The following is a 26,596-nucleotide window of genomic DNA, read 5'->3' on the forward strand; positions in this document are numbered from 1 at the left end:
TAATTTTTTTTTGCCAAAGAGTTTATCTGTTCATGAAATGTAAGTGATGAGTCCAGGATAATACCCAGAACTCTAGAAGAAAAATCTACCCTGTTTCCCCGATGGTAAGACACTGTCTTATTTTTTTAGGAAGGCCAAAATATGCTCTAGGGCTTATTTTCGGGGGGATGCCTTATTTACCCATGAAGAAGACTACAGTACACAGTTATTGTTGAAAAAAAACAGAATTTTATTACCTGTATATGGTACAGTATAATGGTAATAACGGTAGTTGTCATTACAAACCAGCATAACCAGACAATGTCTCAAGGGCTTGAGCTCCCTCTTGCCCCGATCGTGTCGGGGAGTCGGCGGTCCTTCGGGGTGGGGGTGCGGGTGTGTGCGAGCGGTCCTGCGGAGGGTGAATCGGACGTCGGGGGGGGGGGGGGGGAACTATGTAAAAAAAATTTTGTAGGGAGGGATGAGGGAAGCTGCCTGTGTTTCCTGGCGCGGAGTCACGAGCGCGCGCTGCAGTCCTGTCACTTCCTCCTCTTCACTTCATGACGAGGCGCGGCACGCAGCCATGGAGGCAAATAGGTAGACGGAGGGACCACACGGAGTCACCCAGCGTACCACCCGATTCGGGTAAGCGCAGGTATCGGTGGGTGGCTTATTTGCGGGGGGGGTGCCTTATTTTACATTTTTTTCTAAAAAGGGGGGGGCTGTCTTATTTGATGGCCCTGCCTTATCATCGGGGAAACATGGTATATGTAGCGAGACACAGCTATATTTTCTTTAACAATACTAGCATAATTCCTCATATATATATATTTTAAAACCCTGTTCTTGTCCCTGGCGGGTAATACAGTGGTATAACAATTGCTTTTGGAGACAGACTCCCCTAATTCTATAAAAAGCGTTGAAAACAGTGTATGTAAATTTGGACGCATACCTAATTTGTGCATGCAATTTAATTGAATAACAAGCTAATTAGTGTCAATAGTTGGCATTTCAACAAGCAATTATCTATTTATTTTTTACAGGCAACTACTGGCACTACTTAGAAATAATTACAAGTTATGAATGTAAATTTAGGTTTGGGATCCACAGTTACATTTTGCATGCGAGTCAAAAAGGGGAAGCGGAAATGGGCAGGACATGAGCAGTTCAGGGGCATCCCTTTAAGCTACTTACATAGTTATAGAATAAAGGCATCCATGTCTAAATTTAGGCATGGGTATTTCCATGTTTTTGTTGGCGCAAAAGTAGGCACAGTTCCCAGGCATAAGCACTGTTCTATGAATTGCACCTAACTTTAAGCGCAGTTTATAGAATAGTGCTTTTTTTCAGCACCGATTATTAGGTGACATAAATAGAATTTACCCAGAACATCATGATTTATTTCCAAACAAAATCAAACAAAAACACGCAATGTAATCAGTCTTCATCTGTTCCTTAACATTCCGTTTCAACCTTAGGAGCTTTAAGATGCTGTCTGGTTGCGTTTCAAGATAACCTCCACCACGAATAATATAAAGTTTTTTTTAGGGTTACCATATGGCTAGAAAAAGGAAGATGGACTGAGACATCTGTTTTCAATGGAAGTAAAAACACGTGGGTGTAGTCTACAGACCTCCGACTCAATCGCAGCAAATTGATAAGGATCTGATTGTGGATATCCAAAAGTTTGGAAGGAAAGAGGAGGTTCTGCTGTTGGGAGATTTTAACCTGCCGGATGCGGACTGGAATGTTCCGTCTGCGGAATCAGAAAGAAGTAGGGAGATTGTGGATGCCTTTCAAGAGGCTCTGCTCAGACAAATGGTGACGGAACCCACAAGGGAAAAAGCGATATTGGATCTGGTCCTCACAAATGGAGAGAGTATCTCTAATGTTCGAGCGGATGCTCACCTGGGTAGTAGCGATCATCAAACGGTTTGGTTTGATATAACGGCTAAAGTGGAGAGCGGCCGCACGATACTTAAAGTCCTAGATTTCAAACGTACGGACTTTAATGCAATGGGAAAGTATCTGAAGAAAGAGCTGATAGGATGGGAGGACATAAGAGAAGTGGAAAAACAGTGGTCTAAGCTGAAAGGAGCGATAAAAATGGCTACGGACCTTTATGTGAAGAAAATCAATAAAAGCAAGAGAAAAAGGAAGCCAATATGGTTCTCCAACCTAGTGGCTGAGAAAATAAAGGCGAAAGAGTTGGCGTTTATGAAATATAAAAAAACCCAAGAAGAGGAGAGCAGAAAGGACTACAGGGTGAAACTGAAAGAAGCCAAGAGAGAGATACGTTTGGCGAAGGCACAGGCGGAAGAACAAATGGCTAAAAATGTAAAAAAGGGAGATAAAAATTTTTTCTGATATATTAGTGAAAGGAGGAAGATAAAAAATGGAATTGCTAGGCTAAAAAGATGCTGGGAACAAATATGTGGAGAGTGATGAGGAGAAAGCAAATGTGCTAAACAAATACTTCTGTTCTGTGTTCACAGAAGAAAATCCTGGAGAAGGACCGAGATTGTCTGGCAAAGTTACACGAGAAAATGGAGTAGATTCTGCGCCGTTCACGGAGGAGGGTGTTTATGAGCAACTTGAAAAACTGAAGGTGGACAAAGCGATGGGACCAGATGGGATCCATCCCAGGATACTAAGGGAGCTCAGAGAGGTTCTGGCGAGTCCTATTAAAGACTTGTTCAACAAATCTCTGGAGACGGGAGTGATTCCTGGGGATTGGAGAAGAGCGGATGTGGTCCCTATTCATAAAAGTGGTCACAGGGATGAAGCAGGAAACTACAGGCCGGTGAGCCTCACTTCAGTTGTTGGAAAAATAATGGAAGTGTTGCTGAAAGAAAGGATAGTGTACTTCCTTGAATCTAATGGGTTACAGGATCAGAGGCAACATGGCTTTACAAAAGGTAAATCGTGCCAAACGAACCTGATTGAATTTTTTGATTGGGTGACCAGAGAGCTGGATCGAGGACATATGCTAGATGTAATTTACTTGGATTTCAGCAAAGCCTTTGATACAGTTCCTCATAGGAGGCTGTTGAACAAACTTGAAGGGCTGAAGTTAGGACCCAAAGTGGTGAACTGGGTCAGAAACTGGCTGTCGGACAGACGCCAGAGGGTGGTGGTTAATGGAAGTCGCTCGAAGGAAGGAAAGGTGACTAGTGGAGTCCCTCAGGGTTCGGTGCTGGGCCAATCCTGTTCAATATGTATGTGAGTGACATTGCTGAAGGGTTAGAAGGAAAAGTGTGCCTTTTTGCAGATGATACCAAGATTTGTAACAGAGTAGACACCGAAGAGGGAGTGGAAAATATGAAAAAGGATCTGCAAAAGTTAGAGGAATGGTCTAATGCCTGGCAACTAAAATTCAATGCAAAGAAATGCAGAGTAATGCATTTGGGGATTAATAATAGGAAGGAACCGTATATGCTGGGAGGAGAGAAGCTGATAAGCACGGATGGGGAGAGGGACCTTGGGGTGATAGTGTCCGAAGATCTAAAGGCGAAAAAACAGTGTGACAAGGCAGTGGCTGCTGCCAGAAGGATGCTGGGCTGTATAAAGAGAGGCGTAGTCAGTAGAAGGAAGAAGGTGTTGATGCCCCTGTACAGGTCATTGGTGAGGCCCCACTTGGAGTATTGTGTTCAGTTTTGGAGACCGTATCTGGCGAAAGACGTAAGAAGACTTGAGGCGGTCCAGAGGAGGGCGACGAAAATGATAGGAGGCTTGCGCCAGAAGACGTATGAGGAGAGACTGGAAGCCCTGAATATGTATACCCTAGAGGAAAGGAGAGACAGGGGAGATATGATGCAGACGTTCAAATACTTGAAGGGTATTAACGTAGAACAAAATCTTTTCCAGAGAAAGGAAAATGGTAAAACCAGAGGACATAATTTGAGGTTGAGGGGTGGTAGATTCAGGGGCAATGTTAGGAAATTCTACTTTACGGAGAGGTAGTGGATGCCTGGAATGCGCTCCCTAGAGAGGTGGTGGAGAGTAAAACTGTGACTGAGTTCAAAGAAGCGTGGGATGAACACAGAAGATTTAGAATCAGAAAATATTATTAAATATTGAACTAGGCCAGTTACTGGGCAGACTTGCACGGTCTGTGTCTGTGTATGGCCGTTTGGTGGAGGATGGGCAGGGGAGGGCTTCAATGGCTGGGAGGGTGTAGATGGGCTGGAGTAAGTCTTAACAGAGATTTTGGCAGTTGGAACCCAAGCACAGTACCGGGTAAAGCTTTGGATTCTTGCCCAGAAATAGCTAAGAAGAAAAATTAAAAAAAAAAAATTTAAATTGAATCAGGTTGGGCAGACTGGATGGACCATTCGGGTCTTTATCTGCCGTCATCTACTATGTTATATGTTACTATGTCTCAATCTGTCCTCCTTTTTCTGGAGCCATATGGTAACCCCAAGTTTTGTTCTTCACACATATATAAACTCCAGTACATCTCTTTAGGACCCCTAAGGAAGGCTTTACATAACCAAAACATGAACTATGTTAAGTCCTGTGGGTTTTCAACCCTAGTGGTTCACATTGATTTGTACCAAGACTGTCACTGTGGAGAATTTTGACTTAGTTTGGATTGTTCCACCTGCCTGTTTTTCATGATTTATTTCCAAGCACATATTTATTACCATTATCAAGATTACCGATTAATAGCTTGTAAACCTGGATATAATTTATTTCAAATCAATTGAGAATACAAAATACACCATTAAAGTATAATTTGTAAAATCACAACATACCACACTCCAAGTAGGGAGTTGTGCTGCTTTGTATCTTATTTCGCAGTGAACATTCTGGATTGATGTTTTCTTTTCCCAGCGGATCAAGGGGTGGGATGTAGAATTATCTATACTCTCAACCTTGGTGATAATTGGTGCAATTGGGATTACTGGAATAAACAAATATATAATTACATATGTTTCTGTAATCAAAATATAGTGGCTAGTTTAGATTTTTTATCAGTATCTCACAACTTTCTGCAGCAGTTCTCCAATTTCATTTCAGTCGGAAAAAAACATTTTTCAAAATCAGTCCATTTCCATTCCCCCCCCCCCCAAAGCATGTAATGTATATACAGCAACAGCATGAAAAGTTTGCAGCCCAACCAAAAAGAGAATGATGTGGAGTAGAGAATGACACGGTGACAAAATTCATCACCGTTCCCGTCCCCGTGGATAACCGCGGGAAATAATCCCATGTCATTTTTTAGTGTCTATTTCAACCTCAGTCCTTCTACACCAGCATTCTTCAAAGCAAAGCTTGCGGGTCAGTGATTGTGGCCATTCATACTCTGATTCTTATGTGAGCCAAGGATAATGAAGCCATTGTGACATCACTGATGTGATTGGCTCTTAGGCACTGGTGGAATGAGGCATTATGACATCACAATATCTGCTCTGGATACCAGAGACTGTCATTCTGTAGTGTCTATTTCAACCTCAGTCCTTCTACATCAGCATTCTTCAAAGCAAAGCTTGTGGGTCAGTGGTTGTGCCCAATTATACTCTGATTCTTCCCTCTCTCCTTAAAGAATGACATGAAGATGGTTTCCCGCGGTTATCCGCGGGGACAGGAACGGTGATGAATTTTGTCACCGTGTCACATTGTGGAGCCATGAAACTAACAAGTTATTCCATACTTTTCATTTCATTTCACATCATTGAACTGAGGAAAGCCCAGGAATAGAACCACAGAAGATGACCACAAATAGAAACAGAAGTGAGATAAACCTCAAACAATTTTCAGAAGACTTTGTGAGGGAGTAGCTAAAATAAAATGCTTCAACCAGTGTTTAAAAATAAATGATCCCCCCAGCACTGAATATTGGGCTGTTAGTTGTTAATTTACTCGCAACCTGCCAAACACAGACCTAACTACTAGTTAATTCTATTAAGGCAGCATGTCAGACATGTTCTATTAACTCTAATAGAATTGCAGACAGACTAAGGGCTAGATTCACTAAGCAAACCGATTGTGTACCGATTGGTTTGCGACCTCTTTGCGACCCAATTTTACTTCGGCCCGATTCACTTACCTCTCTGCCTATCCGATTCCAATCCGTACATGCAAATAAGGGGAACGGCATGCAAAGTAAGCGATTCACTAAAGAAATCTTGCAAACTGACTGGGATGGTCGATCAACACAAGAAGCAACTGCTGGGACCAGTCACAAACGTCCTTTCCAACTCTCCAGCTCCATTGCCGCTCTGCTCTCTGCCCTGCTGTCTGCACGCCCTGCTCTCTGCTACCCCAACAAAAATATTTATCTCTCTGCTGTCGCCCGGCTGGCCCTGCTAAGAACAATGCGGCGACCCACCACCAGGCAGCACTGAATGCCAGGCCTGCCTCTCAACAGGGAGAAGGCTCTACAGGCAGTGCTGGCTAATAAGGTTTGCCAAAGCACCTTTACAGTCCACCTAGAAAAGCTCACAGAAGTCACTAAGGCAAGGTTTTAATTATTGAAAACAAAAGTAGACTTTTATTATGCAGTCTTTGCAAAACAAACAAGTTTTCAGGAAACACAAAATCAATCTCAAAACAGGGCAAAAAGGTAAAACAGAAAATATGCAGTGAACAAGAATAAAATAATGCAGCACTTGAAACAAACACAAAACAATAGGTATGTATAGATATTTTCTGGCTGCTTGCATTCAGTGGATCATCTTTGGCTTCCTTCAGCCTGGTTAGATGTCAAGCCCAGACTAGAGAGCTGCATGGGAACGGGGACGACGGGAATCCCGCGGGTTCCCCCTTCGGATCACGGGGATCCCGTGGGGACGCCCCCTAGGGTCGCGGGGTTCCTGCGGGGTTGGATGCACTCGAGCCGCGAGGCTCGTCTTCTTTTCCCTACCTGTCCTGCTGCAGCACACAGCCGACCGGAAGTCTTCCACGATGTCAGTGCTGATGTCGGAGGGAGGGCTTAAGCAAAGAGTCCATCATTTCTTCCCAACTCTCATCATACTTAGAGAGATTCTCTATTCTTTTACCCTATCAATATGGCTTTCGTCCTAACTTCAGCACCGAATCCCTACTGTCTTTCCTGATTTCAAGGGTTCAACAACTTCTCTCTCGAAACAAGTTCGCCGTCTTCCTACAATTTGACCTTTCCGCTGCTTTCGACGTTGTTCACCATGATATTCTTGTTTACCAACTCTCTGAGATAGGTATCAACTTCACAGTCCTAGGTTGGTTCTCTAAATTCCTCCGCTCTCGTTCTTACATTGTTAACATGAATGGCACCTCATCCTCCCCCTGGAAACCAAATTGTGGAGTCCCGCAAGGCTCTCCACTATCCCCTATCCTTTTCAACATCTATATGTCCTTCCTAAAACTCCTCCACCTATCCCCCCTTGAAACAATTTACACTTATGCAGACGACATCCTCGTCCTCCTTGAGACCGATTCGAACCTCACCGACCTGTCTAAGAACATATCCTCTTGTATAATGAACCTACAATCCTGGGCCCACACTGTGCAAATGAAATTGAATGAGTCCAAAACAAGACTTCTTTGGCTCGGTCCAAAACTAGATCACCTACCCACCTCCATCCTACTACCCTCTGGCTCCTCTCTGCAGCTTGAGTTCTTGAGCAAGGTCTTGGGCATCATCATTGATTCCACATTGTCCTTCAATGACCACCTCCAATCCTTGGTAAAAAAATGCTTTTTCAGCCTTCACATGCTGAGGAAAGTTAGATCCTGCTTCCATCAAAAACATTTTACCCTCCTTGTCCAATCCATCATCCTCTCCAGATTGGACTATTGCAACTCTATCTACTTAAGCCTAACTAAGAAAAACCTCCACAGACTCCAACGGATTCAGAATGCCGCGGCCAAGCTCATCTTCGCTAAAAGTAAATTTGACCATGTCTCCCCGCTCCTGGCCAAGCTCCACTGGCTTCCGATAATCGCCAGGGTCCACTATAAATGCGCCTGTTTAACTTTCAAAATCATATATGGTATCCTCCCTCCCTTTATCCCTCTTTCTTGGAATTCCTCAAACCCTAATACCACCAGATCCTCCCACAAATTAAAACTATCCTTCCCCTCGCTAAAAGGCATTTCCCACACAGGAAAGCTAGGGACCTCCCTCCACTTCAAAATCACTGAGCTCTAGAACAACCTTACCTCCCCTCTTCGGAACTTGAGTTCTCTCCAAGTTTTCTGCAAACATCTGAAAACCTGGCTTTTCTCAAAAAATGTAAGTCTCCCTCCAACTTAGGAATCAAGGAAACTCTTATATCTTGGCATCCCAAGTCCTCTAAATTTTCTTCACACTTCTACCTCTAACCCTCTGTTGTAGTTCCTTCCTATTTCTCCTACTGTAAACCGCGTCGAGCTCTACGAACGTGGAGATGATGCGGTATACAAACCTAAGGATTAGATTAGATTAGACACTGAAAGGACATGGAGAAGACAGAGGGGGGAGAAGGATACTGAAAGAACATGGGGAAGATGGGGGGAGAAGGACGCTGAAAGGAAATGGGGAAGAGAGAGTGGGAAGAAGATGCTGAAGGGAAATGGGGAAGAGAGAGTGGGGAGAAGACGCTGAAGGGAAATGGGGAAGAGAGAGTGGGGAGAAGACGCTGGCAGGGAAGAAGACAGAGATGCCAGACTATGGGGGGAGCGGAGGGAAGAAGATGGGTGCCAGACCAATTTGGAAGGGGGAGAAAGGGAGAGGCACAGTAACAGAGCAAATGGAAGACACAGAGAGAAGAGAGATAGTGGATGGAAGGAATTAAATGAGAACATGAGGAAAGCAGAAACCAGGCAACAAAGGTAGGAAAAAAATTCTATTGCTTTTTTTTTTTTGCTTCAGGATAAGGTAGTATATTAGTTGTGTTGATAAAAATTTATAAATATTAGAGGCTCTGGTAGAAACCCTTTTACAAAGTATGTATTCTTCCCAATTAATATTTCCAAATTAATAAAGTCTCTTTGCTTATTTGTAAATGGGTTTCTACCAGAGCCTTTAATTCAGTAGCATAATTAAATGAAATAACTATTTCTGAAGTTTATAGGGACAGGCGGGGACGGAGGGGATTCCTCACGGGAACGGGTGGGGATGGAGGGGATTCCTCACGGGAACGGGTGGGGATGGAGGGATTCCTCACAGGGATGGGTGGGGATGGGTGAGATTCCTCATGGAGACGAGTGGGATTTCTGTCCCCGTGCAACTCTCTAGCCTAGACTTTGCTTAGGCCTTGTTTCCAGGATATCAGGAGGCTCAAAAGAGAGGAGAAAAATAACCTTGAGTAAGTTCCAAACACAAACACCACTTCACAGGTTCATTTATCAGCACTGCTACATAGGTATTGCTTAGTTAACTCCACACAGTGTGCAGCATAGGTTTCACAGTTCAGTAAAGTCATTCAATTAGTCCCAGCCAAAAAAAAGAAGAAAAAAAAACATCTATGACACAAAACACAGTTCAAGCTGATTCTTCTCAGGTGAGAGCAATAAAGGTTTACTGCACTATTTCTTTGCAATGAGGCAAGCAAAAAGGAAAAAGAATCCCTTCTCCAAGAAAGAGAACTCCCCCCCCCCCAATAAGCAGGGTTCATTCAGCTAACGTCCATATCTTCATTCAGCTCACCTTGTACAGGTACTGCTTCACACACTTCCATGCACTCCTCAGGAGTAGGCCAAGTGGACTGAGTGGGCAGTCCGGTTTCCTCCAGTTCCATTAACTCCTCATCAGGATTGGATCTGGGCTGAGCTCTGTTCTACCTTATGGTCTGGTTCTCTGGCACCTTCTGCTGGGCTGGTTTCCATCCACCTTCCTGAGCCTCCTCCTTCCCTGTCTGAGGCTCTGATATATATTGTGGCAAGCCATGCCCTAGGCTCTGAGGTATGAGAATGGATCAGTACTGCCTTTGGCTCCCCCTTTGGCCATGATGAAAATAGCGGTCAGGGAACATATGCTACTTAAAAGCAGTTTTAAAAGTTTTTTTTCTTTGCCTGGAATAGGCTCCTTAGGCAGAGCACGCTTACCTCATTCTGCACAGAGATGGCCTCTAAGGTTTCTGTACTGGGATAGGCAGCCTCACAGCTAGGGGAATTCCTCTTTTGGAATTTACTACCACCTGAAATATTGTTCTCCCTGCTTTTACAATGGGGCAAGTTGGAATCGGTGCTGGACTTGCCACACTGCCCCGCTCTCAACTCTCGGCCCCATCTTGTCCTGCTCTCAGCTACCCCTACTCTGGATCTCTGCTGCCTTCCCTGCAGTGCGAGCCCGTGGGTTTAAAGCGGGGCTGCACTATGGCGTGGCCGGAGGGAGTAGGCATCCCTCCGGTCAGCCATCTAATTAAAGGTACGGGAGAGAGGGGTCAGAAGCAGGAGGGTGGTGTTGTGATGCAGCAGGAGAGAATGGGCATCTCTCCCGCTGAAGTGGGAGTGGGAGAGTAGGCATGTCTCCCGCTGCAGGGGGGGTGGTGTTGGTTGGAAGCGGGAGAGATTACACATCTCTCCCGCTGTTGTTGTGTTTTTGTTGTTTTGTTGTTTTTGCGTTTTTTTTCTGCGCATGTGCCTATCACTATCACCAGTGGTGGGCATATGCAAATTTAGCGAATCTTGGCTACTCTCTGCCAACCTAATTTACATGAGCATGTTTTGGAGAATGACTCACTTTTTTAAAATTTGCCACCAGAATGCCTGCAATAGCAGCCCGTCATTTTTTTAACACGGTTTTTCAAGAATCTAGGCCTAAAAGTTCTATCATCACAATTTTAGCTGTCATGTTCTTTGGAAACAATTGTTAGTGTGTGTGACTGTCTTCAGCCATCTTGACGCCCCTCCCTCCGTATTTTCTGTCTTTTGTTTTGTAGAACCCCATATATGCCAGCTGCCACTCTTCTGGCCTCCCCCCCCCCACTTCCTTTGCACTTGTGGCTACTCCAGTGTCCTGCTCACCTTGACCTAAAGAAGGATTTCCTAATGGTGTCAAAATAGGGCACATACGAGTTTATTGTGGTTAAAGAAGGGGGAGGAGTAATGATTGGTACAATAGTATCACCCATAGTTTAATGAGTATTCTCCAGTGCTGTCCCTTTGGTTTAATTATATATTTATTCTTCTCTTTTGTTTCTTATCTTTGGATCCTAAATCTTGTGGACTAAATAATTAATGTTAATTTCCTATTATTCTTGGTGTCACATGCTATGTGGGAGTTCTTTCTAAATCTGTATTCAAGTAAGGTTTGCTTGTTTATATTTTGAAAAATTCAATAAATTGTTTTTAAAAAGGGCACATATGTGTATGAGATCTCTACAGCACTGTGACAAACACTTTTTCCCAAAAGTTCTTGAAGCAAAAAACACAAAAGAGTTAAGAAGGTGATTCCTAAGGAAAGCAGGAAATAACTTCAAAAGCACTTTTGCTGGCTTGAACTAGCACATCAAATATATGTACAAAAAGTAAAAAATAAGGCAGCCTCCAGACAAGAAATCAACAAGGTACCTAAATTCTAACAAATGTCTCATACTTGTCCCTTAAAGAAAGAAAGCATATATGTCACCAACCTATCTCATGAAGCTGGAATTGCAGAAGATCGGATGTTGCCATACCAAGAGCATTCTGGGCTTCAATCCAAACTATGTACTGTGTGTAATCTTGCAATTCATTTATTGCAATGATGGTGATGTTGTTTTTTACAAGAAACAATTGCTCTTCATTTGTCTGTAAACTATAAAAAAAGGAATATTATATCAAGCAAGTTTCATATAATTTAGGAATGATTTATCAAGTCACTTTTTAACAAATTGTTACTTTGGTGTTAAGATTATATAAAAGTAGCATTATTTATTGTGCACGTCACAATACAGTATACAGTACTCTGAATACTTTAGGATCGCAATTGTACTCCTCATATTTCCTTCTGCCCCCAAATTCTACTTGTTTTTAGGTTTCTCATTATGCATAAGCAGTGCCGTGCTGGAATAGGTTGAAGGTCAGTCGTGCCCAGTATCCTCTTTCCAACAGTGGCCAATCCAGGTCACAAGTGACTGGCAAGATCCCAAAAGAGCAGTGGTCTCAAACTCAAACCCTTTGCAGGGCCACATTTTGGATTTGTAGGTACTTGGAGGTCTTCAGAAAAAAATAGTTAATGTCTTATTAAAGAAATGACAATTTTGCCTGAAGTAAAACTCTTTATAGTTTATAAATCTTGTCATTTATAGCTAAAGAGACATATGATCAAGAAACTGTTTTATTTTACTACTAGTGTTTTAGCCTGTTACATTCGTTACAGTAACGGGTGCTAGAATAGCTCCACCTATACCCTGAATCTGACCCCACCCATGCCCCGCCTCTATCATGCCCGGACCCTGCCTCTCACTGATCCCAGTCCCACCACCTCACCTTTCACCATTTCCTTTGTACCCTTTTGGCCCTCCTGACAGGGTCTTTACTTACCCGAGGCGGCAGCAGCAGTCCTGACGTACCAACCTTTCCTCCCTCAGTGCCCCAAAGCAGCAGTGGTCCTATCATTTCCATCTCTTCCTTTCCCCCTTTCACTCCCTCTACCATCTCTCTCTGACCCTGTTTCACCTCTTTTGCCATCTTTCCCTTTCCTGTCCCCCTCTGTCCTTCCCCAAGACCATTTCTCTCCTGCCCCCTCCACACTCCCTGAAGTCTATCTCTCCCTATCCCCTACCATCTCTCCTGGTTCCCCTAGTAGCCCCTCTGTCCTCATCCATCTGTCTCTGTCTCTCTTTCCTCACCTCCTGCCTCTGCGGAGCTCTCACAGCTCCTTCAGCCATCTTCCGCCGCGGCCTGCAGCCGCCGACAGCCGCCTCGGGGGATTCTCATGCATGCGCACTCCTACCTGCGGTGCCCTACAGTGCATGGAAAACGGGAGCATGCAGGTGGGAGTGCGCATGCGCGCTTAGGGCTTTATTATATTAGATAGGCAATTAAGTGAAGATTCTACTATCATAAAAATGCTAGGCAGAAGAAAAGTGGGATTTAACTTTTGCATAGCTATTCTTAGAATTGATTTTATTTGAAGCCTGAATGAGAAAAACCAATTTACTGAGACAGATTAAACCGTCTGCCTCTGCGGAGCTCTCGCAGCTCCTTCAGCCATCTTCCGCCGCGGCTTGCAGCCTCCAACAGCCACCGCGGCGGCCGACATCCACCTTGGGGGGATTCTCGCGCATGCGCACTCCTACCTGTGGAAAATGGGAGCACGCAGGTGGGAGTGCGCATGCTTGCTTAGGGCTTTATTATATTAGATTGTGATTATGATAAACATACCAAGGTCCTCAAAATAGTACCTGGCGGGCCGCATGTGACCCCTAGGCCGCGAGTTTGAGACCACTGCAAAAGAGTAAAACAGATTTTATGCTGCTTACCCTAGAAATAAGCAATATACATTTTTTTCCTCAAGTCCATCTTAATAATGGTTAATAGATCAATTATTAATTCTTTGTTGGATTTCCATCAGTTTTCTATGGTACTGATTTTCAGTTTTTCCAACCAGGATGTCACCTCTGTCAGACAACACTTTGGAAAAACTGACCACTGCATCAATGATTTTATGGTGAGAATCCTAAAAGGGAACTTTAAGACAAGCCAAGAACTCAGCGGCTCGGATGTTGCTGGGAGTGTCTCGTTATGAGCACATATCTCCCATCTTAAAGAAATTGTACCAATACACTTTCAAATTCAATTTAAAAATTGTTCAACAAGGCGTTTATGGTACCTTGCCTGATTATTTGATAAAGTGTCTGACATTGTACAGGGCATTGAGCTCTGAGAACACTTTGCTGCTTGACACAGGTATAATGAGTACTGTATGTTATGTGCGTAGTAAGAAATCTTGTTTCTCTACTGCTGGGCCTGTCCTCTGGAATGCTTTAACGGTGTCAGGTCAAATGCGCGCAGACAATTGAGCACAGCGCGGAGGCGCACGCCGCACTAAATTACTGTTTTTATGGCTCCGACGGGGGGCGTGGGGGGGAACCCCCCCACTTTACTTAATAGAGATCGCGCCGCGTTGTGGGGGGTTGTAACCCCCCACATTTTACTGAAAACGTAACTTTTTCCCTGTTTTTAGGGAAAAAGTTAAGCTTACAGTAAAATGTGGAGGGTTACAACCCCCCAAACCCCCCACAACGCCGGCGCGATCTCTGTTAAGTAAACTGGGGGGGGGGCTCCCCAACCAAAACCCCCGTCGGAGCCCTTAAAAACTGTAATTTTCTTCGGCGTGCGCCTCCGTCTTGCGCTCAGTTGTCGGCGCGCGCCTTTGTCTTTTGCCGACTTGTCTATGAACCGCTTTAACAGGCACATTGAGATTTTATCTCTGCTAGCTGTATCTCGACAGCCCCGAAGCCCTTTAAATCTCTATGGGCTTCAAGGCCGTTACCGCGCTGCAGCCCTAGTGCGGCTTTGTAAAACAGGCCCTATGTTGCCCTGTTAGAATGGGCTTGAGATGCTGTTTACATTTTGACTCCTGTCTTTCTTTGCTCTTGTTTGTTATGTGGATTTTTAAGATTTTTGTATGTGTTTAAAAATTGTGTATGTTACCTGTGAGCCGCTTTGGTTAAAAGCAGAATACAAAAGTTTTAAATAAATTTAATAATAACATTTTTGAAATCAAAATTATAAAATATTTTGACACCTTAACAGGATTTAACAAAGATCTGGGCTTTCGTTCCCACTATAAAGACATTTAAAACTGCTCTGCCACCTCTATGTCTCCTGTCTACCCACTCATCCCTCCTTCTTCCTAACCCTACAATGCTTTCATTTTTTCCTTATATATACTGATATTTGTCAACATTTGCTTATTTCTGATCTGAAGAAGAAAGGTTTCCTTCAAAAGCTCATCATAAAATGCACCGAGTTAGTCTAATAAAAAAGATTTTACCTTATTTCCTTTGTTTTTTTTGTTCTGTTTCTATATATTACCTTGGAAAGTGGGCTAATATGGCCAGCATAACATTTTTCTCAAGTTAGAAAAAAAAAATTAATTCACTGCTTCACTAAATACTTGCAGATTTTATGCACTCAAACATTGGCTTACACAGTGCACATTAAAGCCGTTGGAGCAGTTACTGCCGCTGCCGGCGATAAAACCCACGCTATGCGTTCATAAAATGTAACATGTACTCATAATTTAGGAATGAGCACCTAAGTCATCCCTTAGAGCTGGCATAAATGTTCATGCCTAAATGCTGGAGCTACACGTTTTTATATAATGCGGAGTTACTTACGCATGTAAGTATGGATCCTTCCCAAACTCTATCTATGTGCACCCCTACCAGTAAAATATGCGCTATGAATGATATGTGCGCATTTACAAAATAGCACTTAGATGGAATTTTGGCATATATTCATATATGTGCATTTCAGCCATTATTCTCATCATTTATTCATGCAATCAGTGTGCAAAATTTTCCTACTTTATAGAATGACCTCTGTGTATTTTGGGAAAATATTTTAAAGAGAACCTATCGTTTTGTTTCTTTTTGAGAATTAGCTTGTGAATATTTATTTAAATTCATAACTAATGAGCTGCTGTGATGCAAAAGCATGCAAATCAATTCATTGTTTATACATTTTTGGACCCTGGCAAAAATTAGAACTACGCACATGTCAATGGCTATAGCCCACATCTATCTTTTTTAATCAGCAACGTAACTTTTCAAGAGAAAGCTGGTTACCCAGCTCATTTACCCAAATATACACAGGAAATCCTGTAGGTTAATACGTCAATCCTGTAATCTATTCCAAAAGTCATTTTGCTTTAAGAAGAGTCTTTCAACATACTCATAGTAAAATGATTATCTCAGGAACTTAAAAGTCACCATACTCCTTGCATAAATGATAAAACTTGTTGATAATGATCAGCAGAGAGATTAAATATGAAACTAGAGGTGCAAGATAGAGGCTATGACGTTCTCTAATATGATACGTTAGCATCATCGCATTTGGAATGCAGAGCTATAGCAGTCACACTGGTCCTCCATAAACGTGGAATGTTTATATTATAGATTGTATTTTGTCGGTTTTAACAAAAGATCTCACAATGTCAGCATGTAATCTTTTGAGACCATGTAGGTTCCTTGTTAAGATGTTATCAGATCTGTTTTCTTTCTTTTCATATTTTTTTTTCATACACCAGTTTTCTTTCTATGTTTGGGGCTTCCAAATCGACTGGAACTGGCTTCAAATAGAAACATAGAAATTGACGGCAGAAAAGGGCCATAGCCCATCGAGTCTGCCCATACCAATGACCCACTCCCTGATTCTTACTCCCCTATAGATCCCACATGAATATCCCATTTTCTCTTAAAATCTGACACGCTGTTGGCCTCAATCACCTGCTGAGGCAGCTCGTTCCTATGATCGACCACCCTTTCGGTGAAGAAGTACTTCCTAGCATCACCTTGAAATTTCCCTCCCCTGATTTTCAGCGAGTGTCCTCTGGTCACCGAGGGCCCTGTAAGACTGAAGATATCATCTTTCACCTCTATACGCCCCGTGATATATTTAAAGGTCTCAATCATGTCCCCCCTCTCTCTTCGCTCCTCCAGTGAGTACATCCGCAGTTTTTTTAACCTTTCTTCATACGTGAGATCCCTGAGCCCCAAGACCATCCTGGTAGCCATTCGCTGAACCGACTCAACTCTCAACACATCTTTCCGGTAGTGTGGTCTCCAGAATTGAACACAATACTCGAGATGAGGTCTCACCATGGATCTGTACAGTGGCATTATAACTTCAGGACATTATAGGACTAGAATACCATGTGCTTTCACTGACAATACTAAATTTCCCCCCCCCCCCCTTTTAAACCTAGGCCAGTTGTTGTAATAACAGTTCCTTAGCCAGAGGCCACAGAACACAACGCCCTCTGAATTATAACACATGTTTATTTGAGCAGCAGGTCAGAGTGGCTCACAGTACTAAAAGCAAAAGTAAAATTAGAAAGGCACGCCAAAGTTATAAAAGGACACATTTGCACAAAAAAAAAAAACCCAACAAAATCACACAATACACAATGAAAACAGACCAAAATAATGACAGGATAATTCTCTAGCCCCTGTTGTCCAAATGCCTGAAAGACATAATGAGCCTTTAAAGGTGATTTAAACACTATGGGGCTCATAATCGAAACTTAAATATGTCTAAAAATCCACCCAAGTTGGCACTTGGACGATCTAAAAGACAGGTCTTCCAAGTGCCAATAATCCAAACAGCTTTTTGGACGTATCCAGAGACAAATTAGGCCTCTGAATCCCGCTGTGTGCCCAGAGCTGAAAGGGATGTTTTTGGAGGAGTGGTTAGGGTGGGATGTGGGCCGACCTACACTTAGTCGTACTGTAGGGATAATCGAATGTTTGACGAGACTGCCTAAGTGAAACTTATACGTTGTGAGTTAGACCATGTAAAGACAGGTATAAATGCCCAAAAGGTATTGAAAGTAACCAGATAACCACTGCAGAGACAAAGTATAGACCTCTACACACTCCCCCTGTGTTCACTGACCCTATTGCACCCCCACTAAGTTCAGAATAAAAACATACATACCTGTCTCTGGAACATCAGCACCTGGTATAGGAAAGCCTAGTAGAGCTGCAAAGAGGTGGCTTAAGTAGTCTGGGGGGAATGGGCTAGTGAACCATGAAAGGAGGACCCAGGCCCATAAGCCACTCTAAACACTATATTCATGGTGGAAAATGTGAGCCCACCAAAAACTCCTCAAACTCTATTGTACTGCCATATAGGTGCCACCTGCAGCCATAAGGGCTATTGGGGTTGTAGACAGGTAGGTATAGTGGGTTTTGGGGAGCTCACCATAACCTATTGACACATTGGTGAGATGTTTATGTGGCACCCTTTTTGCGAAGTTCACAGCATTGTCCTGTAAGGTACCCCTCTGCTCTGTTGCCATGTCTGGGTGGCCAGTCCATCACAATGCTGGCCCCTCCCATGTTCAAAAGGCCGTGTTCTGGGCGTTTGGGACTTGAACGAATTTTTGGTCGTGAATGTGGTATAAAGATAGACGTAGTGACATTCTAGATGAGCAAAGTCTGGACGTACAGATAAAACAATTTTCAGGAAAAATAATATTTTTGACGAACTTTTCAAGAATGGATATTTTGCCGCTGCTGATTTTGGGCAACTAGCACCCTATATCCAAATCAGACTTAGACAGGTTTTTTTATTATGTCCCTCCATGGGGCTCATAATCAAAAAGTAAAGATGTCCACAAACTGTCATAAGTTGGCACCTGGACATCCTAATTGCCGGGTTGTCCAAGTGCCAATTTTTGAAACCATCTTTCTGAACGTCTTGTGAGGCGTTCTATCTGCTGTGTGTCAATAGATCCATGGGGTATGTTAGGAGGCATGTTATGGACGTGCTTAGACTTGGACATTCTTCACCTATAATCAAACATTTCCCAAGACATCCTTGACGGAACTTAAACGTTCTGAGCTAGACCTGTTTTCAAAGCATCTAAGTGCCAAAATAGTACCCAATGCTAGCAATACAAAAAACGGTCGTCCTAGTATCAGCATATCTCCCCTTTACTGTCAAATCCAAGAACTTCGGTTTTTCTGATCTCAAAGATCAGAACTTTTATTGGACTCAAAATAAAACCGGCAACCAATGTAATTTCTTTAAGACTAGCGTGATATGGGCTGTTCTTTCAATAGTCACAACCAATTGTGTTGCAGCATTCTGAGGGCACAACTCCAGAAGAGAGACTTTTAGAGATCAGGGAGAGTGGTAGAGGTAAAAGATGATGAGATGGGATCTTAAGCCAGAGGGAAAGGATAGGGTCTAATGGACATGTAGTAATCTTCATTGACTGGAGCATCATTGACAGAGTGGGGGAGGGGGAGAAATGGTAGACTCAGGAAGGGAGGGCCAGAATAAGCAATGCTAGGACCATGGGAGCTGGAGAGGAAGAAGAGAGTCAGAGGTGCTCAATATTTAATGGCAACAAAAAAAAAAATGTAAAAGATGCTACCATCAGTTCGCAGTCCTTGCATTGAAAAACACTGATCTAGACCATATAGTAATACTGGAAGTTTTCAGGTGTCAGACCACTGTAACTGATTTGTTCTGCTTTTTGTCTTCCATTTCCTATTTCTGTTAACACCTTTACCACAGTGCTGTCTTGTACAAGAGAAATTACTGAACAACTCTGACAATTTCATTCTCCCTGTCTTCCCCTATGCAAATGTTTTCTTCACACCAGTGGCGTACCTAGGGTATGTGGCACCCGGGGCCCATCATTTTTTGACACCCTCCCATGTAAAAAAAATTTTTGTAATGACCATGAAATGGAATAAATGGTCAGAATAGAAACAGGCAGTGAAAATTTTCTTATATTCCAAACATAACATAACATAAATTATGTCTGAATTGTCATGACATCAGAAGTACATATGGAGTAGTTGCAGGTGATGCTTGGGACAGTTCTGATTGTGTTAATTCGGTTTTATGTGTTTTTTGAATAGAAGGGTTTTTATTTCTTTTTGAAGGTTTTGCAGTATGTGGTCGATGTCAATTGGTTGTAGGGTTGGGGGTCGAGTGTTGCAGCTCGAATGGCTAGGAGGTTGTCGAACAGTTTTTTTCTTTTGACGTTTTTGGTTGGAGGGTGTGTGAATGGTGCGTGAGTTCTCCTATGTCTGTTTGAAGTGGATTGAATTATTTAGCTGAAGAAATTAGTTACCCCCTCATCCCACACACATTAATTCTCTTCCATTTTTGTTCCCATTATAAAAAACACTGATAAGTTCCCAGAAAAAAAATACATTAAAATAAGAAGTGAAAACAAAGGCCCCTACAGATGAGAACATAACATAAGAATAGCCTAACTGGGTCAGACCAATGGTCCATCATGCCCAGTAGCCCATTCTCATGGTAGCCAATCCAGGACACTAATACCTGGTCAAAACCCAAAGAGTAGCAACATTCCATGCTACCGATCCAGGGCAAGCAGACACTTCCCCCATGTCTTAATAACAGATTATGGACTTTTCCTCCAGGAATTTGTCCAAATCTTTCTTAAAACCAGGTGCGAGCGGTCCTTCGGGGGTGGTGGAGACTGAACGGCAAGGCCGGGAGCATAGGTAGTGCTGCTTCATAGGTGGTGCGGGGAGGCCAGGGGGGCGAGCGGTCCTTCAGGGTGGGGCAGGTGGGCAGGCATTCAAGGGGGAGGGGGGTGACAGGCAGGCAGGCCTTCAAGGGGGGGGGGACAGGCCTTCGGGGGGGTGTGCAGACCTTCAAGGGGAAGGGACAGGCGCAGAGGAGGGGCGGGACCGCGGCGCAGGAAGCAGCGCCCAAGCAGCTCAGGGATAGCTGACCTCGCGATCCTGCTGCTTGCTGCTTCACAGGTGGTGCAGGAAGGTCAGTGAGAATAGCGGTCCTTCGGGGGTGTGGGGGGACTGAACGGCAAGGCCAGGAGCACCCCTTCAGGGCTGGCACCCGGGGCGGACCGCCCCTCCCGCCCCCCCCTTGGTACGCCACTGCTTCACACTAATTTGTTCCTATTATTTATGCTGGCAGTAGCACTTTAATAGGATTTTTAGAAACCACATAAAATATTACCGTTTCTAAACAGAAAAGTTTAAAGAAAATGGAAAATCTAAATCAGTACAAAACAAGCACCTCACCTTTATAAAAGAGCCCCAATGCTGTTATAAAAATATAAAACAATTAAGGCGAAAGCAATATGTTTAAAATAAAAAAGCTTACTATATATTTCAGAGTCTTTAACTTTTGAGGAAGTTTTTGCATCTTTAAATGAATGTATGTATAATGAAAATGACTGGACCAGAACATTTATCTATCATGAAATAAGGGGCAATTTTTGAGTAGTCTGCATAGTTACATTAATATTTTTAGGGGGTAACTCTATAACAGTGTGACTATGTGACATCTACAGTCTATACAGAATAATAGATTAACAAATTTAGAACTGAAACACAGGTTCAATATGAGACAATAATTGGAAGGCGCGGAGAAGTCAAGAGATGCTTTTTTCAGAATAGGACGAAGCAAAGCTTTCTTCTATGTAGAGGGCAAGACTCCAGAAGAGAGACTTTTAGAGATCAGGGAGAGCGTTAGAAGTAAAAAAAAAAAAATAGGATGGGATATTAAGCCAGAGGAAAGGGATAGAGCCCAATGGACAGGTAGAAATCTTCAGTGACAAAGAGATAAAAATAGGGAGGGAGAATGAAGTAAGTGTGAAAGTTAAGGGGGAGATCTGACTGAGTCAGCACTAGGTTCAGAGGAAGGCGTAGGGGAGGAAGAGGGAGTAGGGGAATGCAAGGTTGTCTGAGAAAAGGAACCACTAAGGTTCTCGACCTTTGAGCTTAAATACTAGATTAATGAATCTGCTTGGGGTCTACAGGCTATGGTGGTAACACCCCAAGGGATTGGAAGAATAGCTATAATTTTAAACAAATATTTGGAAGAATTACTAGAAGACAAGAGGGAAGACTGAATATAGACCTTTTTAGCTCCTTTAAGCTGAATGTTGAAGAAGCAGAGCTCTTGTATACAAAAAGCAAACGATTCTGGTGACTTATGATTTAACAAGAGGCATTCAGCTCTCCACACTTTGTGCTTAAGGAGATGGAGGCCGGCATGATACCATGGTAGTTTATATAGTCAGCAAAGATGGGGGTTTTCAGGGACAAAAGTCTCCAAACCACGATGAATAGATTTATTTCAGTCTTTTACTTTTTTTTTTGTTGCCATTAAATGTTGAGCAGCTCTGTCTCTCTTCTTCCTCTCCAGCTCCCATGGTCCTAGCATTGCTTATTATGGCCCTCCCTCCCTGAGTCCCTGGATTTTTGGTTTAACATTGCCTCAGAAACGAATGTGGCTGTTGAGCAGACTGGATGGACCACACAGGTCTTTATGTGCCATCATTTACTATGTTACTAAGACCATTTTTTTTGCTGCAGCTAAGTATTTACCAGATAATAAGCACCTCACAAGTAATTAACAAAAATGTTAATATGTACTCATTAAGATAGGCATGCCAGGAGGGACAGTCCTGTCTGTACATTAAGCTACCATTACTGGAACTTACCTCCTTAAATGGACAGTGTAGTTTGTTTTTATATGGGTATTTTTCCCTCTATTCCAGGTACATGTCATATAAAATGAATTTTCAAGTATGACACAAGTTAAATTGGTTGGGCTGTCTGGAGGATCTGTAAGGATACACATTATAGTTAATGCATTGCTAAAAGGTGGGTTTTCTTGTAAGAAATACGACTCAGAAATATCCAAAATACTTCTGAGAGTATATATTTAGCAGGGTACAGCTCTCCAGAATATGCTCTAAAAATCTAATTTAATTTTTTGGGCTTAATTGTAGACATCTAGGGCCAGATTCTGTATAGGACGCCCAGTTTCAGAAGCCGCCTAAGCGGCTTTTGAGAATCGTACATGGGCATCCTATAGAGAATTGTGTCTGTCCTCATGGATAGAAGCCTAAGCCCGCCTAATAACCTGATTCTCTGGCGTCCATGTCACAGGTGCCCGTTAGAAAATCGGGTTGCCGCTGAGCTTATCGCGGCAAGGGATCTCTCTGCCGTGATAAGTTTAGCGGCAACCCGTCCCCCCTCCCCCGAAGGAGGGATGCCCAGTCACCCCTGCTAGAACCCCCCCACCCCCCAAACATCGTGAGTATCCCCACTGACGGACCCCCTCCAGCCCCCCCCAGAACCTCTCCTACCTTAAATCATTGGCTGGCCGGAGGCATCCTTCCTGCCTCCAGCCAGCAAGCCCACCATCTGGTGAATGGCGGGCTTGGCCCTTCCCAGTACATTATGCACCTAGGCCAACCGGTATCATCATATGGATCCATCCAGAGGCTAAAAATGATCCCAGAGCTACTGCTACAATGACTGACCGAATGGTTTCTAATATGAAGCAAGGCACCCTTAGTGCTGCATTTACTGACTTCAGTTCTAGGATTGGTCTCCAGTTGTCTGAGTCTTTCTTGGGCACTATAAAGTATATGGAGTATCTGCTGAAGCCCAATTCATTTTCAGGAATGGGCTTTATGGCTCGAATATCCAAAAGATTTTGCAGCGTCACTCAGACCATGATCGCTTTTTCTGGCCTCCTAGTCAGAGAATCCACATAGAGAGAATTCTATTTTATGTCCCTCCCAAATAAGATCTAGTACCAGTGATCCAAAGAAATCCAAGCCCAAGCCTCCCAGTGAGCTGACAGCCTCCCACCTATCTACGGGGGCACGGCCACTGTCTTGACATCACTGCATTTTCTTGGAGGTCGCTCCGGCTCAAGAACCAGTGGCTTAAGATCATATGGTACCACCAATCTTTTGCCTGGATCCCTGAAAGGATATTTGTGCAGAGGAGCCTTCTTAGTATTGCCGTGAATGCTGGGTACCTCAAAAATTTCCCTGACTGGCCCCTCCGGAAGTACGCAGTCTACTATCTGGCAATGACTTAGGATGGCGATCCACTATGCTGGCAGTCTCTCACCTATCTGCATAATCATAAGGAAAGTCTGCTCAAAGTAGCTTTGGAAGCTGAATCTCCTGCCAATTTCCTGATCCAGAGCATTCTGCGGGTGGAAACAGCATAAGCCAAAACTTTGCTCATTACTCTGATGATATTATACAAGGCATCTGCCACCTAATCTACTCCTTCCAGTATCAGATGAGGTCAGATATTGTCACCTGGCACTGAAGTCTGATGTAACCTGGTATGGCATGCCTGTGCCACAAATGAGGCTGTCCCTCCATATACACCTTTTAACATGACGCTGAGACATTTATCTCTATTGTTCGTACTGATGATTTTTTATCTGCAAGCCATTACTTGTTTAGTCCCCTGAAGAAGGTATTCCCAGATAGCCAAAACTGGGATCCTAGTTGGGACTTTAACCTTGTGATTTTATCAAGTAGGACTTTTATATCTTTATAGTAATAAATATACCCTGTGGTTATTTTATGACATCTTGTTTGCCTATTTTTTTGCTTGTTTGCTACATATTAAGGCAAGACTTCTTCCCTGTTCTTGTGTACTTTTATTCCTATTACCCAGGCAATTTTAGCAAGTAAAACATTGTTCTGCATGCTCAAGTCCTTTATAAAATTACTCCCATTATGTTGTAGTTCCTAGTGCGACAGCATTGTTCATATGGAATATGATATATGACTTTATATATGAGTGCTCATTTCAGTAGCACCTATATTAAAGTTGTATGTGAAAACTATGCTGCCTTAGGGGTCCTTTTATCAAGCTGCGGTAGGGGTTTAACATGCGTAATACCATGCGTTAAACCGCCTTCCGCGCTAGCCGCTAACGCCTGCATTGAGCAGGCGTTAGTTTTTTAGCCGGCCGCAGCGCTGAGGAAAGTAAGATCCTATTTTCGCCAACAATATTTCGCCGTCCTTGTCCAATCCATCATCCTCTCCAAATTAGACTACTGCAATGCCATCTACAAGCCTATCAAAAAAAAGTCTTCAAAGACTCCAGCTAATCCAGAATACTGCAGCCAAGTTAATCTTTGCAAAACTCAAGTCTGACCGTGTCTCCCCACTCCTAGCCAAACTTCACTGGCTCCCAGTGATTTCCAGAATCCATTTCAAATGCTCCTGCCTGGCTTTTAAGATCATTCAAGGCATCCTTCCTCCCTTAATCCCACTATCTTATAACTCCTCGAGTCCTGACTCTACCAGACCCCGCCCAAAGGTATAAATTATCCTTCCCCTCTGTATACGGTATTCGCTATGCAGGCAAACTGGGAAAATCCCTTCTCTTCAGAATCACAGGTCTTTGGAACGACCTTACTACCCCGCTGCGGAACCTGGGCTCCCTCCAATTATTCCACAAGCAACTGAAAACCTGGCTTTTCACTAAAATGTAATTCTATCCCCCCTTACTCTTCTCTTCTATATATAAGTTCATGTAAACCTTTTTTTTCCTTCTCTTCCTATATTTTATGTTCTTGTAAACTGTGCCGAGCTCCACAACATCCGTGGAGATGATGCGGTATATAAACTTAAGGTTTAGTTTAGTTTAGTGATGAAATGTCTGACGCGCTAACCCCGCTAGCTCGGCTTGATGAAAGGACCCCTTAGTATATTCCTATAGCATCAATGTTAGTTTATTATATTTCCAGTCAAATAATTATACTTACAGCCCGAGGATATGGTCATTCCACATACTAATTCTCTATTACTTCCATTAGGTTTAACTTTACATATAATAGTGTAGATAGGGATTTCAACATCATGAAGCTGAAGCTGTACTGTAGTGTCGTTTATACAGTGCAAGGGACCTTTATACATTTCATTATTTAAAAAAAAAACAAATGCCCTTTGTGAACAATGTGTGTACTTAGTAGATGTACAAAATATGGAAATATTAGAACCCATCTGTACAACTGGGGCTGGTTCAGTCCACACATGACCATTGCAAGTTAAAAGACCTACAAAGAGAGAAAAAAATAAGTTGCTAAAACAGATTCAACAATGGTAAAAACTGCTGCATGAGCACTTCAACTAATTCGTTTTCTTCAAAAAGCCTTACCTATTGTGGACCGCAATAATTTTTTCACTGTCACTTTTTATATATATGACCCTTATAAATACTTCCCCAGATCCTTAGCGGCACCACTTTGGGCTCAAAAAGTTTTACTGCCCAAAGTTTTACATGTCTAATCGTCACTGGATCTGTCATCCTTACTTTAATCATGATTATGGTGATTATGTGGTCATGAAAACTGGCGTGGATATGATAGGGGTCAAGCCTTGAAAAAGCAGTTTGTGTGAAACATGTTGGCACAAGACTCCCTAGCCAGAGACCAGTAAGTTAAGCTAAGTATCCACTTAAAATTTATAAGATTTTGTTACATAAGAACATTGACACCTTCAAATTACGATTATAGTAAGCTTGACACATCCAGTGACGATTAGACATGTAAACTTTGCTTTTGGCAGTGAAACTTTTTGAGTCCAAAGTAGTGCCGCTGAGGATCTGGGGAAGTATTTATAAGGGGTATTTATAAAAAGTGACAGTGAAGAAATTATCACAGTCTCTGAATACTGGTATACAATTGTCATATCCCCTTGAGTTTTTTAATGTGTATATTGACTGATACCTATTGTGGGGTCATATCTACTGGTGACTCAGTACCAGTTGCCATGCCATACAACCCTGGCTCAATCCCTTAGGTGGGCCTTCTGCTCCCTGGATTGTAAGGAGGTATGAGTTGTGGGGGTGAGGTGAGGGGAATAAGTATTCACAGACTCTGAGAGTAGGAATCATCATGATCTAATCTAATTAGGACTTCTTAATCGCACATTTCCAGAACAAGGTTCAAGGCGATTTACAGGCTAAGAGGCCCATGTAGCAACATGGGGAAATTTACAACACAGAAGAAAGTGAACATTTCACTGCCTATGAGTGACAGTTAGTGGCTGGATTCAGGACTCATGATTGGAAGGCACCCCTACCAAGGTCTATTACAAAGACTCATGCTGGACCATCAGCTTTCAGTGTTTAATCCACTTGTTTTCATATCAGGACTTTTAGGGACCCCTGAGGAAGACAGCATTGTCAAAACACAGACCGTGTTGTGT

The 26,596-nt window shown here is 43.0% G+C and overlaps 1 protein-coding gene across 12 annotated transcripts in view; it reads right to left on the reverse strand.

Annotated features, from left to right (window-relative positions):
• The window catches only part of LOC117346864 (interleukin-23 receptor-like), a 104,726-nt gene that overhangs the window by 58,685 nt on the left and 19,445 nt on the right, over nucleotides 1–26,596 (reverse strand). For 9 of the 12 annotated variants that reach the window (XR_004536669.1, XM_033917039.1, XM_033917034.1 and 6 more), the window contains exons 3-6: nucleotides 25,153–25,443; nucleotides 22,061–22,184; nucleotides 11,520–11,683; nucleotides 4,737–4,885 (exon numbers count right to left, since the gene is read on the reverse strand). Coding sequence is in view for 11 of the 12 variants with exons in the window: in XM_033917039.1 (XP_033772930.1) it covers nucleotides 4,737–4,885; nucleotides 11,520–11,683; nucleotides 22,061–22,184; nucleotides 25,153–25,443 (728 nt within the window). In the remaining variant the exon portion in view is untranslated. The remainder of the gene's footprint in view (nucleotides 1–4,736; nucleotides 4,886–11,519; nucleotides 11,684–22,060; nucleotides 22,185–25,152; nucleotides 25,444–26,596) is intronic. The other 3 variants (XM_033917042.1, XM_033917043.1, XM_033917040.1) reach the window with 2 other exon arrangements.

The sequence above is a fragment of the Geotrypetes seraphini genome, chromosome 12, assembly GCF_902459505.1.
Source record: "Geotrypetes seraphini chromosome 12, aGeoSer1.1, whole genome shotgun sequence".
Lineage (NCBI taxonomy): Eukaryota > Metazoa > Chordata > Amphibia > Gymnophiona > Dermophiidae > Geotrypetes > Geotrypetes seraphini.